Raw genomic sequence first — 15,808 nt, 5'->3', positions numbered from 1 at the left:
GGACTGGTGTACAGTCTGATATTGGTAGGGGTGATCTGGGTTGTGTTATCCTTCAGGTAGGTTTGTGACTGGTAGAGGTGTGATGTCAGTGAGACTTGTTTAGGTCTCAGGGTGCTGCCCTTCTGAAAGCGACAGAAAGATGCTCTGTGGGGAAATGAATGTAGAGAAGTGATCACTATAAGAGTTTTTCACACTTGTGGTTATAGTAAAGAACTTTATAGAAGAACTTCACAGGTGATAAAAAAAAAGCCAAAGTATTGCAGGGGAACTGTGAACCCCCCCAGTGGTTAGAAGCAGACCTGGAACTTGTGAATTACAATGAGTATAACCCTGTGGGTACTGTCATGTCGTGTAGAACTTCTTGTTGGATCCTTGGGACAAGAATTGAACAGAAAATGTCCACAATGGTACTAATCTAATCTATACACAACCACTGCTTAATGGTCATGTAATTTATTTTTCATTGAGTTGTCCTTACTGTGTTTTTCTGCCTGATTGTAATGTCCTTGTGAGCTCCTGAACTTCTTCTTTTCCCTCTCACTTTCCATTTGTTTGGAACGAGCAGTGCATGGTAGTTGCTACAATGTACATTGCTCTATTCACACTACACATCCCATAGTACCTACTCCATCTCAGGAGTGAGCAAGAGCGGGTAGCTACATTCCTACATACAGTGATATCATAGAGAACAAACACAGGCATCCTCTACAGGAAGTCAGATCACAACAGAAAAAAAAGGGAATTTGGAGATTTGTAGAAGGCTGAAGCCATTAGGTTCTTTTTTGAGTTAAGAACACAAAATGTAAATAGAGTTTTTCTTTTCAAACCTAAGTAGAAATATCTCTTGTTTGTCTAGTCGTTTATGGCAAGCCTAGGGTGAAACCCTTTTTTTTCAGGGGTTGAACAAAGTTCTTTAATACAAATGCATTTTTGTGACCATGAAAATTTCTCTTAAAAAATGTTTAATTGCGTGAATGAAAAAAAGCGCAAGAAGGCGAGAACCAGCAAATTCCTCCCAAGCCATTATCAGTGTCTCATTTATCCGAAGCAATATGTTAATATTACTTTGCCTACATTACAAACACAAACAAAACAAATCTAATTATGTGCATTCCAACAAACACTAAATTGTTCTATGATGAACCCTCCTGAGCTCCAAACACAAGGAAAATTTGGATTATCAGCATAAAACCAGCCACGCTTCGCTTTACTGTGGTTGGCGGGCAGCCTCTATGTACTTCATTAGCTTTATAGGCAGACATTTGTTGTGAGATTCTGAGGCCAGTAATTCTGTCTGTGTGCTGCAAGGTATCCAGAATGCACTGTGACATGCATGGTTCACTCCTGTAGTGAGGCTACCACCTCCATGCGAGGGGAAGAAAAGAAGATGTAGGGCTCTTAGTGCCTCGGCTTGGGACGCACAGCACGTGAGAAGATACGTGACAATATTCCCTCCAGCCTGAACTGTACATGGCTGATTTTTCATGTTCTACTCAATTATTCACTGTGGAACTCAGAGAGGTGGAAGCATGCAGATGTTGTAAATAATGAAAGTTTGTGTGTGACATGGAATCCATATTTTCTCTTCATAAGCACTGATCTATTTCTACTCTTTCCACCACACACACTGTATTAACCTACATTAAATAATATATAACCTCTAAAACAACAGACTGAGCACCGCCACATAGCTTTGCTCTGGAGGTTAGTAAATGGTGCAGAGACTTCCACAGCTTTGTAGCGCTCCCTCTGATAAAAAAATAACTTTTCTGAACAGATCTTAACAAAAACTGTGGTAAACTTTCATGTTCCTGTTAGAAGTTTGAATATTTTTAAATATTCTAAAATCTTCAAGTCCAAAACTTTGGAGTCCATGTCATCTTCTCTGAGCTGGCTCATGCTTTTCCTGTGTTTGTAACTGTTCTGCTCCTTAGTATGTCATAAGTAGGTAAAAGCGCCATCAAATAACCAAAATTCAAAACAATACTCAACCTTAATACCCTTACCCTTTAATAATTCCAAATTCCTAATTAGCCTTACCACTAATAACCCTAATCCATAAAGCTGAGGTTCAATCTGCTTATATTTAGCCTTCCTTGATAGCGCCCTAATCTCACCCCACCCCAGCAACATGCTAAGGAACTTTTTAAATAAGCAGTTGGTTTATATGCTTCTCTATGCAATGCAGGCAGATCAAGACTGGTAGTTGTATCTATCTGTGCACCTCCTCATCCCAAGAGGCAGTGAACTACGCATGTGAACATCGGCTACTTCGGGTGACCTCCACCTCCGGGTTGTTTATCAGTGACGGTGTTCCTCCAGTGATAGTGGCTTTATTCCATCACAAGTGCGCTCTCATCCCCTTGCCGGTGGCCAAGGCAGGGATCTGGGTTACACTCCATCAGTCCTGGCTTCCAGGCAACCCAGAATGTTATGCCTAGCACACATGCTATCTTTGTGGATGTATTTTATTAAATTATTCAATGCTTTCTGCTTAATATACTACACTATGAGGTTTGCACTCTTGTCTTTCCTTTTGTTTTTCAGTGATTGAAAAGAGCACCCACTATGGCCCCAGAGAAGCACCCCCATAGTTAGATCACTACAGATTATTTTTTTGGGGCACCCAACGTTACTTTCTTTCATGCTTTCGTGCTAGATCCTCACCTACAAGTGCCTTGAAAAAGTATTCATACCCCTTGACATTTTCCACATTTTGTCATGCTACAACCAAAAACTTAAATGTATTTTATTGGGATTTTATGTGATAGACCAGGGATATTCAATTAGCGGACCTCCAACTGTTGCAAAACTACAAGTCCCATCATGCTCTGCCTCTGGGTGTCATGCTTGTGGCTGTCAGAGTCTTGCTATGCTTCATGGGACTTGTAGTTCTGTAACAGCTGGAGGTCCGCTAATTGCATATCCCTGTGATAGACCAACACAAAGTGGCACATAATTGTGAAGTGGAAGGAAAATGATAAATGGTTTTCAAATTTTTTTACAAATAAATATCTGAAAAGAGTGGCATGCATTTGTATTCAGCCCCCCTGAGTCAATACTTTGTAGAACCAACTTTTGCTGCAGCTTTGCACATCAAAGTGTGTGTGGGGGGCTGTGATAGAGGACACAAATGTGGGGGGGGGGACAGGGATGGACAGAATTGTGAGGGGGACACAAGTGTGCAGGGGGGGCTCTAGTGAGGACATAAGTGTACATGGGGGGCCCTGATGGGGACACAAGTGTGAAGGGGGACTCTGATGGGGGACAAAAGTGTGGGGGGACTCTGATTGGGGACACATATGTAAAGAGGGGGCTATGATGGGCACACAAATATGGGAAGGGGACTATAATGGGGGACACGAGTATGAGGGTCTCTGATGGGGACACAAATGTGCAGGGGGGGCTCTTATAAGGACAGAAGTGTGCAGGGGGGCTCTAATGTGGGACACAAGTGTGCAGGGGGGATCTGGTGGGGACACAAATGTGGGAGAGGGACTCTGATGGGGAACACAACTCTGATGTGGGATACACATGTGGGGGCGCTGATTGGGACATAGGCAGGAGGGGTTTTATTGGGTGTGGGGAGTTGGCTCTAAGGGAACACAAGCGTGTGGCAGGAATTCTGCTGGGGACACAAATGTGTGGGGGGTGGCTGTGATGGGAGTAGAAATGTGCAGGGGGGGGGGTGTTAATGGGGACACAAGCATGTAGGGAGAGTCTGATGAGGACCCAATTGTGTGGGGAGAATCTGTGGGGACACAGATGTGTGGGGAGATTCTGCTGGGGACACAAATGGGCAAGAAGGCTCTGATGGGGACACAAACGTATGTGGTGACTGACAGGAACACAGATCTAAGGCCTCATGCACACCTAATGTTTAGCCCTGGTGCACAAGGCGGAGGATACAGGTGCACTATCCAGCCACGCTAATGACAGGCTTTTTTAAAATTCTACTCTTTTCCATGGCTGAGGATTCATTTATAAATAACTTTTTTTTTTGGCCCGCGAATATCTGTAAAATATATAATGTGGCCCTCAAAGTAAAAAGTTTGGAGACCCCTGATCTAAACCATTCCATTGTAGCTGTGGCTGTATGTTTAGGGTCGTTGTCTTGCTGGAAGGTGAACCTTCGCCCCAGTCTCAAGTCTTTTGCAGACTCTAACAGCTTTTCTTCTAAGATTGCCCTGTATTTGGCTTCACTCATCTTCCCATCAACTTTGACCAGCTCCCCTGTATCAGCTTCCCCAAAACATGATGCTGTCACCACCATCACGGTGGGGATGGTGTGTTCAGGATGTGCATTGTTAGTTTTCCGCCACACATAGCAGTTTGCTTTTAGGCCAAAAAGTTAAATTTTTGTCTCATCTGACCAGAGCACCTTCTTCCACATGTTTGCGGTGTCCCCCAGATGACTTCTCGCAAACTGCTAACGGGACTTCTTATGGCTTTCATTCAACAATGGCTTTCTTCTTGCCACTCTTCCATAAAGGCCAGATTTGTGGAGTGGAGTGCCCAACTAATAGTTGTGCTGTGGACAGATTCTCCCACCTGAGCTGTGGATCTCTGCAGCTCCACCAGAGTTACCATGGGGGTCTTGGCTGCTTACCTGATTAATGCTCTCCTTGCCCGGTCTGTCAGTTTAGGTGGACAACCATGTCTTGGTAGCTTTGCAGTTATGCCATATTCTTTCCATTTTCGGATGATGGGTTGAACAGAGCTCCATGAGATTTTAAAGCTTGGGATATTTTTTTATAACCTAAACCTGCTTTAAACTTCTCCACAACTGTATCCCTGACCTGTCTGGTGTGTTCCTTGGCCTTCATGATCCTGTTTGTTCACTAAGGTTCTCCAACAAACCTCTGAGGGCTTCACAGAACAGCTCTATTTTTACTGATATTAAATTACACACAGGTGGACTGTATTTAATAATTTGGTGACTTCTGAAGGCAATTGGCTCCACTAGATTTTAGTCAGGGGTATCAGAGTAAAGGGGTTGAATACAAATGCACGCCACACTTTTGTAAAAAAAATTTAAAGCCATTTATTATTTTCCTTCTACTTCACAATTATGTGCCACTTTGTGTTGGTCTATCACATAAAATCCCAATAAAATACATTTACGTTTTTGGTCGTAACATGACGAAATGTAAATGTGGAAAATTTCAAGGGGTATGAATACTTTTTCAAGGCGCTGTAGTAACCAATTAATCTCAGGATCGTGTGTAGCATATGGCTGCCATTGTTTTCTTTTATCTTTATTATTATTATCAGTGACATGTTATTTTATCTATTTATCTGTTGGTTTGGTTAACTGCTGTGAGCTTTTAGATACTTTAGGAGCAGAATAATTTGGACTGGAGCTGTGCGCTGGGGTCTTTTTTTGGGGGGCATCCATAGCCCAGTGAACTTAGGTAAGCAGTGGGCTGGCTCTTGGGAGGAGTTATGCAAATATCAGAATGACCTGATGGGTGGGTGTCACAACTGCCCTAGTAGCTTTTTCCTCAATGATTGAAAGAACTGAAATACAATAAATGAAATGGACAGGCCAGAAACAGTCAAGCTGGGGAGGAAACAACTAGATGATGCTAGACATCCTCTTCCTTTTAAGAGGGTAATCCCCAAGAACACAAAGGGGGGCTCTGCATAGAAAAAAGCCTTAATAAAGACACCAGAGGAACAATAAAGGGTGCAGCGGGCAACTAAAAGGAACAACTTCCTGCAAAAAAGGTGCACAGGGACTGCGAGAGTCGAGATGTTAGGAAGAGGACATGCAAGGCTAAACCAATACCTACAAGGTACTGACTGCAAGGGCAAGGTGTTTGGCAAATTCAAAGAGGTTGCAGGATGAGGAACAGGAATACGTTTTAAGATGAAGTTTCCTGTCATCATACTAGGTATTAACTACCTCAAGTGACAAATTGCAGAGTACAGGGAAAGCAATCAGCATGCCCTGAGGAAATGGGGGAAACCAAACTAGAGGTTGTAAATGCCTAACTGATGGATACCAGTGACAGAGATGCCGGAAGATCTCAGGGTAAAAGTCTGTGGAGTAGTCCTATAACAGAAGTTTTCTTATGAGAAAGGCAGGCACGTTTCGGGGCATTTATAGCATGCAGAAAGGGAAAAAAGTAAGAGGGAAGCAATGAGAAGGCAGTGTGACCTTTATCATTACTAAGCTGGCAAATGGAAGTTGACTAATACAATAGGCCAGGTTTTTGAGAAAGTGAGAACAGAATGGCGTCTTAGGCAACTTAGCAATCCGCAACCCTGACACAGGGAGGGTAGGATATATCAGAACTTGGAGCAGAGTCTGAGGGTTGTACAACCCCAATTCCAAAAAAGTTGGGACGCTGTGTAACTCTACATAAGAACAAAATGTAATAATTTGCAAATCTCATAAATGCATTTTAAAATGTTTAAACTGAGAAAAGGTACCATTTTCAGAAAAAAATAAGGTAATTTTGAAATTGATGGCAGCAACATGTCTCAAAAGAGTTGAGACAGGATAACAAAAAGCTGGTAAATGAAGCGGTACTATCAAGAAATAGGGGGAGTAACAGGATTGGGTATAAAAAGGGCATCTCAGAGAGTTATGCCGTGTACACACGGGCGGACTTTTTGTCATCAAAGGTCCGACGGTCTTTCCGACTGACTTTCGACGGACTTTCGAACGAACGGACTTGCCTACACACAATCACACCAAAGTCCAATGGATTTGTACGTGATGACGTACGACCGGACTAAAATAAGGAAGTTGATAGCCAGTAGCCAATAGCTGCCCTAGCGTCGGTTTTCGTCTGTCGTACTAGCATACAGACGAGCGGATTTTTTGACCGGACTCGAGTCCGTCAGAAAGATTTGAAACGTGTTCCAAATCTAAAGTCCGTCTGATTTTTGACCGAAAAAGTCCGCTGCAGGTCCGATGAAGCCCACACATGGTCGGATTGTCCAACGGATTCGTCCTGTCGGACCAGTCCGGTTGAAAAGTCCAACCGTGTGTACACGGCATTAGAGTGTCTAAGAAGTAAAGATGGGCAGAGGTTCACTAATCTGTGAAAAACTGCATCTATCACATGGTTCAGGGCCGCTGTGACTGGCCCTGGTACTATGCGATCACTGTGACCAATCACAGAGATGGACACAGCAGTTTACAGATTGCATGGCTGTGTGCTCTAGAGAGTGCACACGAGCGGCCGATGCTGGAGGGAGTACGGTTATGGCCACCTGCATCATCACTACTCCTGTTCGGCTGTTTATATAATTGGCCAAACGGGAGGTGGTTTATAGAACTAACTGTCCAGTAGAAGTGGCAATTACAGGGTTGAGACAAACCATTTAACACTGACAGGAGTGCTTACAATGGTCAGTTTTTATTCAGTAATGTAAATCCTTTATCCTTTAAAAAAAACCCAGTTGCTGTAACTGCTTAAAAAGTTAAAAAGTGTTAGCTGCAGTTCAGCTTTAATTTGTTAGTCCATACACATCTGCTGCATCTAACACTACCTCTTCAAAGACTAACAATGCTGCTGTCTAAAGGTGTCCACTACTCCTGTACTCAGAGTGGAGAAACTCTAAGACAGGAATTGTGTTACTCTCTAGATCACCAGGTGAAAATAAAGGGGGAAAAAATATGAAAATGAATGCTGGCACTATTTAAGAATTGGTAAGCTGCAATATATTATATTTTTGGTTTTGGGTTTATTACCACTTTAATTTGGAAAATGCTATAATAAATGATACCTACAAGGCCAAATAAAGCAAGACCAATACAGGTAGATTACCCTATAAACTATGCCTTCAGAACTGCTGGGGGTCCTCAGAATCGGCATGCCATAGGAATGGACCATGGCCTTGGACCTGTATAGCACCCCGTGGCTAACTACACTTGTTGCACAATGTGCCAAGATGAGCACCTAACGCAGGATCCAGAACCTTGATTAAACATTAAAAGCTGGCCACACAGCAGGGGGAGTCCAGGCACAGTTTTGCAAAGTATACACAGAGGGTAACTGATCCAGAAACTGCTACTGAGCAATAAGGCAATAAGCAGTCAGATTTTAATGAAAAGAAAACTGGTGAAAAATAGTAAACTATAGTAATAGTATATGCTGCGTGCATGGATACACTGCATATAACCCACAGTCTAAAAATCTATTTCAGTGTACTGTACAAATAAGGGTGCATTCACACTTGAAAATGCACCCTGTGTAATTAGTTGCGGGAACCCCAGTAGAGTAGTCAGCCCCATTAAAAGCAACTCTTGCAGCTAATTGTGCTCACTTGCATGTATTCGCTGAATTCGCAAGTGTGAATGCAATCTAAAATAGGGATTTAGCAGCACACATGCCAGTCAGATTTGCACTCCCTAATTTGCATATTATCTGGCTACGCATTGGACTCCTGACAAATTATGCAGCCCATTTCTCTCTGTTCCCTGTAGTGTCCTACATATCTCTGTCTGTTCTGCAGTCATAAATCTCAATCTTAGCAAGAGACCACTGTCATTCAGAGTTCCTAAAAGGAAAGGGTGTACATTTGTGTTTTGGTGGTTGTTTTTGGCTTAGTTGACCATTATGAAATTCTGCTTTGTAGAAAAGTATGCTACAAGCATTCTGAACAAGTGGCAATCTCACTCTTTGAACAGCACAGTGGCCCTGTGCTGCCACCATGGCCTGGTCTGACTGTACTTATTACTGGTCTTATTTCATTATGTCTTTAAAGTCTTTGCATGAAATTTCATAGATGGAACGTTCTATGTATGGCAATGTGAACTTTAACACAACATGATGTAGTTTGTGCTCTTTGCAACATAACAATAGAACAACTTTCAACTGAAGTGCTTACTCTGTCTCCTTTGGGCCCCATGTCACCCTTAAATCCAGGGAATCCATCTTCACCCTAAAGACAGGGGAAACATGGAAAGAAAAAAAAATTAGTTGCAGCTTCTTTACAGTACAGCTATGTGCATTTCTGCGGTGGAACAGGGTTTATTGACATGCCCATGGCTCCCTGGGCACTGGAGGGTGACAAGGAAGGAACTAGAATTTTTCCAATAGCCTCTGGGTTGCTGATTTGTTGTCTATGGAGATGAATGGTTTTCAAGCACAATTCTATTAATAGAGAGATATTATAACAGGCTGGTGGGACAAAAAGCTCAGCAGATAGAAGGTATAGGGAGCCATATCTCTCTATATGTGCTGTACAATGTCTTCCAGATTCTCACTGTTTTCTCATCCATCATTCTCACAGGTTACACAGTTACACAGCTACCCCAGACTTACCTCTCTGTATAGATTGTAACTTTTCTTAGAGCATGTTATAATATGCCAGCTGCTTCATCCGGGCTGCCCCCATCTCTATCTTTATGCATGTAACCAGCAAGACCTCTCGCCCTGAAAACTCTATTCCCATAATTACTGTGTACTGCCACTAGAATTTACACCTGAATTTGCATGGATGAGCATATTTTTTAAAGCATATGAAAAACAACTTTCTATAATGTAAGAATGAATCACCTTGTGAAAATTTAGATGCACTGATATGCTCATTTTCTACTGTCTTCTACCGCCCTAAAAAATGCACACTTAGCGCCCCCCCCCCCCCCCCTCCATCCCAACACCGAAATGGCTGGTGATAGCATTTAGTAACTTACCTTCTCTCCCTTTGTACCCTTCAAGCCTCGTATTCCATCAGCACCCTGTGAAAACAAAAGAATAGATAAATGAATATAAAGCAAGACAATTTGCAGCGAAGCTTGTAATTTCACATTAGGTGTATCCATCACCTGTAACCACATACAGTACTATCCACTTTAGTAGGATCTACAGACTTTACTAAGACTCCAATTCACTCAACTCCTTCTGCTCAATTCAGAAACGTTGATTACTAAGACTTATTCTGCCTCATATTGTAAGTTCCATTGGACAAGTGTCTTAATTCTTGTTATATATTAACATTTTGGATGTAATATCAATGTAAGTTGCAGCGTTTTGGTACTTTAACTGTCCATCTGTTTTCCTTTTTTTGATATTTATACAATTATACCAGCTGCGGTACCTAGATTTCCCAGCCCACAATCTTTTATACCCAGTATTTGACAATCATATTTTTATAACTTCCGTACAGTCTCACTCAGTACATTGCTGCAGTAGATCTTGGTGCTACATTAACAAAAAAGTATATGTCAAGGCAAAAAAATGCAGTAAATCTCTGCCATTTATGCACATTTACCTGCACACAAACGTACCTGTTGATCTGCTAGATTGGCTCTTAAATCCTGTTTTTGGCTGACAATACACAGGTTTTTTTTTTGTAGACTGAGTGGCATCAGCCCTGCCCAGTTATCTTTTGCTAAACTACTCAAACCCTTGCACTCTCCTCATCTCTACAATATGGACACCAATTATTTTGTAGTCCGAGATAAGAAGTAGGAGGTCTAGCAAGTATTTTTTTCACTTATTAAACAGATATAATAAAATATTTCAAAGGTATATTTAACAGACCTTAACATTTTTAGGTTTTACGTAAACATTAATACCAGTTATAAGTAAAGGAAGAACTGACTTAAATACTATGTATTATTCAAAAACAAATAAATATATTTTTTACCTTTCATTTCCTACATATTATTTTCTAATCCAGGTGACACAGTTTCGGAGACACTTTCTTCTCATTAAACTTTCGGCATACCTATTGGAAGATTGTCCCTCTATTCCCACTCTTTACAGGTTTTATCTTTATTTACAATATCAGCAAACTTATAACAGTCTTCTCTTCGTATAGCCAGGTAAATCAAGCAAGTTTTCAAGTATAACATTTTACATTCTCCTGCGGTCTCTTAAAGCCCCATACACATTCGATTTTCTGCAGATTTTTGTCTTCAGATTTACCAAAACCATATAATAGAAGGTCAAACCTTAAGAGTTTCAATTTGTATGCAATCAGGCAGGCCCTTGCACTACATAGTTTTAGTAAATCTGAAGACAAAAATCTGCAGAAAATCTAATAGTGTGTATGGGGCCTAAGCCTGGACTGGGAATTGCTAGTCCAAATTTACAGAGACACTTAGAAAAGTACTTGCTGGTCCTCGTTCACATTAGTAGTTATACTGGAAAAAAAAAAGATTCATTGGCAACCCTCTGGAAGTGCGTCGTAATGGTTTTAGAACTAGAAGTTTTATCATTCATCTGGGTTTGTGGAACAACACAGTTTTGTTATCACGCAGCAGAACTTATCCTTAAAATTGTCTGTAAGAAAAGGGTGTGTGAAATATAAAAGTCATCCCCTCCACTTTTTTTATTTAATGTCTTGGATCCTTGTCAGAACTATATTTTCATGAATTTATTGCTTTGGTGAAAGTGAGCGCTGTCTGAGTCGCAGATACTTGCCAGCCTCTGACAGGAGGATGATAAGAAATACAATGTAACACTAATCGATCCATCTAAAGTCACAAATGATCCTTCCCTGTCTGTTCATTGAAGATTGCACAAATCAGACAAGCTAGCCTTTTCTGAAATTGAAAACACTATCAGAGGCTTTCAAGTTGTTAATTATAAAGCCTCCCTGTACTAGTCAAGTACTTGTAAAATGGGATGTTTATACAGGAGCTATAAGAAGTAATCAGCAGAGGTCCTCAAACAGCAATGATCTCTTTTGCCAATCATGCTTCTATCACTGCGCACTCTACTGGTGAGATATGTGTACTGCACAATGCACTGAAATTACTGTACAGTGTATCCTTATTTACTGGGCTGATATCATTGCTTAAGGCTCTAGAGATGGCATTCTGTAGGACATATATACCTTCAGTGTATCCTCTAGATATATCTTTAGTCCCTGAAATCTGAATCAGTCTGATTCTGCCTAAGTACTGTAACAGTTTTACCGTAATTCACAATTCTGTTTCTCTGTGCTCAGTATATAGACACTGCCTCATCTCTGTATGTCGGGTGTAAGTCTCAGTATCTGTTCTTATTCCATATATATGGATACTGAAAAATAGCACTTCTCTTGCTCTATCCACTGGTTATAATTGGCTTGTTTACACCAGCAGCTGCGTTAAATCGCACCTGCTGAGGTGCAGTGAGAAGGCTATGGTGGCAATGTGCTGGAAACCTTTTTTTTTTTTTTTTTAAACTTTAATGGAATGTCACAAGCATGGTGCAATGCGGCGGACTGCGTTGTGCCATGCTGCACTGAAAAAAAGCACTGCAGTATTTTTTCCAGTGTGCACCAATGTAAAGTGGTGGTGTGCATTGACCTAATTAGGAACAAGGCATTTACCTTGTCTATGCATTCAGACTGCGCTCAGCAGCCCTAAAGCACCTGATGTATACAAGCTCTAATTCTTGGTATATCTTGGTATATTGATGCTGCACAGTTTTGCTTCTCGTGTCCTGTACATTGGATGCAATTTCCAGTATCTGTTCTTATTCTGTATGGATAACTGCTGCACAATGCCACTAATTTTTGCTTGTACATTGAATATAATTCTCAATATTTGCTCTTATTCAGTATATACAGATGTTGCAACTCCCCTTTTCCGGTATGCTGAGTGTGTTCCTCAGTATTTGCTTTATGTATTTATGGAGGCTGCATAACATATCCTGTTCTGTATACTGGCTGCTATTGTCGGTATCACTTCTTATTCTGTAAATATGGATGTTGCACACTAGCACTTCTCATGTTCTGTATGCTGGGTGTAACTTCAGTATCTGTCATATAGACATTCCACAGTACTTTTTCTCTTGTCTGTATGCTTATATAGTGACATAATATAACAGTGATCTCATGTATTCTGGTACCTTTGGCAGTAGGATAATTATTACAATACAGCTCTGGGGGATGGAAGACCCGATTTTCATGGGTTCCTCAAAGTAGCCCTTTAGTCTTCAACTTGAACTGGAAAGTGTCAGCAATTGAAAGTGTGTCCATTTATAAACCCATTTGTGATTGAGCTCATAGTGCACAATGACAGCAAATGGCTTCTGACACACAAGAAAATAAATAAATAAAGTAGTAAGTTGTCTCCATTAAGCCCGAGAGTACACCAATCCATCTCCACTTTAGGAAATCTAATTATGACACTTTGGAGGAGAATTTTTGCTATTCTGCAGCCCCCTTCTCAGTGGCAGTGCAGAATAATTCACTTAGTTTAATGACAGCTCGAAAGGCAGATATTTTGCTCTTCACACTCTTAATGTCTCCCTAATGGAGAAGAGTGAAGTGCAGCCAGGAGAGGAAGCTGGAGGACGGCTGGCATCATTTTTGCACAGGCTGGCCTGAGTCAGCTCCCAATTAACCTCTCCACTGCCACAGGCGGCACAATAAATGGGCAGGCTGCTCTCTCCTACTGTATGCTTGTTCTGTAAAGGGATGCTGGAACTTGTGGCTACTCAACAGCTTCAGGGTTAAAGCTTGAAATTTGTTTTTTGTTGTCCTAAAACATTTACATTTCTGTATCTGCCAACATATACTGGTGAATATTCACTACAGTTTTATATTTACCACTTCCTCATAACCACACTCCATGTGACCCATTCTACTTATAACTCCACCCATCCAAGGGTGGAAATGGCAACTTTTACTGGTAAAGTTGACTCTTTTGGGCCTAGTAAAGCCAGCCTTTATAGCGCTGAGCCAATAATATAAAGTGGGAGGAGGATCATTGCCAGGCTTGACCAGGAAAGGTAGCTATTTGTGTAGAGCTCCTCAATTTGAGTGTTTATACAGCTGTTTGAAGGTCTGTAGAAGAACCTCTGATCACCTGTATTACATTTCTGTAAATTGTTTGTTTACTTGGAAACAGTTTTACTTTACGCTTCAACTCATGGAAGTTGCAAAGTCATCAACATGCAGTCATGCCATTGCACCCATGTAGTCTGCTCTCTTCTGTAGGTGTGATAGCAAGGCATGACAACAGACTTCCTATACCTTCCACAGTAATATAAGAACTATATCTTTACAAGGCCTGTGTAAAAGCCCCAGATGTTTGTGATGAGTTTAAGAGTCAGGGAATAGCAAGACAATAGACAGATGGCCATTGGTACAGATGTTCCCAAAAGAAAAAAAAACCCAGGAACCCATTAGCAACGCCTACCTTCACACCTCGAGGTCCTGGATACCCGATTGGTCCTTGAGGTCCTGCAGGACCCTGTAGGTAATGATACAAAATATAATGTCAATAGTATTCAGTACAAAAGTCCCCCTGTGATTGTGTTGCTTTTGATGTGCAGAACTTGTTTTGGCTCGTGTACGTCACAGGAATTCACTCTGACTGTGGGGTACACTGCAGTTGAACTTTGCATTAGGTTTTCATGTTGATCTGCTGGGACTTGTAGTTCTGCTGAACATGTGAGATATTTATCATTAACTGAGTTTTTTTAATTATAAATTCATGGTTAAAGCAAACCTGTGTGCAAACGTGAAGCAATGATAAAGCCTATACATTTGGTCATGTGATTGCTTTTAAAGTTTATTAAAGCAGAGATCACCTGACCAATGCTACTCAGAGAGGAGTCGAAAAGTCAGAAGCAGCAGTTTCTCTGGGGAAGTCAAGGACTTTTTTTGCCCTTTATTTATCCATTGCAGCAAGACATTACGTCAACACAGGAGTACAGGTCCACTTCAAATAGAAATTCTGGCCCGTCCCCCCTCCCCCTACTTGGAATAGTAATCTGGACCGCAGCAAGCCAAGGGCCTGTATTTACAACACAGCGTGTGCCACTGTCTTTGTTTTTCCAAGCTCCCCGATCAGAGTCTAAACTTTGAATTAAGTTTCTGTGCTGTTGCTTGGCAACCGATAGACAGAGACCTCACAGTGTCTACCTCCCTGCTTCAATCCGATTACAGCCCCGCACACGCTTCTGCTGAATATGCATACGGCCACCTGAGACACAAGCAACCTGCACTGCTTTCACCCCTCAAATCGTATTTGTTTACAAAATAAAAAAAACACACAGGCACACAATAAAGAATAAGAATTTGGGTCTCTTAGCAGTGGCGCACGTAGAGCACGGCAAAACATTGAACCGAAATAGTGGGATTTAGATGCTGTAAACCTGTAGGTGATTACATAACTATTCCAAAGGGCCACAAAGTGGGTTCTGCAATCACGGTTGCTGCCGTCTGCCTCATTTTCTGAGACCAGAAAACCAATTCTTATTATTGGGAACACAGGTTGGCGATAAACTCCACTGTATCGGAAAGTCCTACGGGCAACAGCCAGCAAAAATAGTAATGGACCAGTAAACACAGTTGCAAGTTGTGTAGAATTTCTCATGCACTTATTAATATTTGAGGATCCTTGGTGTGCTGGCTAATATGTGCATTTATTTGTAATGTTCAGATTATGAGAAGCATGGACACCTGCAGCCCCTGACACCCATGAAGGATGGAAATATTCTTTCCTTCATTGTCAGATCATCAGATCCCACTGTGGTGCAAACTAGAAAAAACTGCAAGCTGTCCATGCCATCCTTACTTTGTTACTTGAGCCACGGAGGGGAAAAAGTATGGTGAACATGACTTCTGAATTCACTAGCTGCATCAGTAGATTTACTGATTAGGGTTATTAAAGCCCAGATGAGGATGGGAGCTCTGGGGCTTGTATCTTTTAGAAAAAGTGAGCACTGGCAGCTTCCAAACTTTCTCTAGACATGTGCTCTTTATGCCTCCTTCAGTCCCAAAAGGCTGAATACACAGATCAATTGGATGCACAATTCATACGCAAATAATAACTAAGAATTAATGCTGAGGGTAGAGATCTCCTTTCATACAGAGGGCTTCCTGTCTGCAATTCTGTTAT

General features: G+C 41.4%; 1 protein-coding gene across 2 annotated transcripts in view; it reads right to left on the bottom strand.

Moving 5' to 3' along the window:
- Positions 1 to 15,808, bottom strand: part of COL5A1 (collagen type V alpha 1 chain) — a 280,359-nt gene that overhangs the window by 89,035 nt on the left and 175,516 nt on the right. For both annotated transcript variants that reach the window (XM_073599596.1, XM_073599597.1), the window contains exons 27-29: positions 14,102 to 14,155; positions 9,656 to 9,700; positions 8,848 to 8,901 (exon numbers count right to left, since the gene is read on the bottom strand). In XM_073599596.1, the coding sequence (XP_073455697.1) occupies positions 8,848 to 8,901; positions 9,656 to 9,700; positions 14,102 to 14,155 (153 nt within the window). The remainder of the gene's footprint in view (positions 1 to 8,847; positions 8,902 to 9,655; positions 9,701 to 14,101; positions 14,156 to 15,808) is intronic.

Source organism: Aquarana catesbeiana, linkage group LG09, assembly GCF_042186555.1.
Source record: "Aquarana catesbeiana isolate 2022-GZ linkage group LG09, ASM4218655v1, whole genome shotgun sequence".
Lineage (NCBI taxonomy): Eukaryota > Metazoa > Chordata > Amphibia > Anura > Ranidae > Aquarana > Aquarana catesbeiana.
Note: the sequence above shows the minus strand (reverse complement) of the source record. Positions and strands in the feature narration are given on the sequence as shown.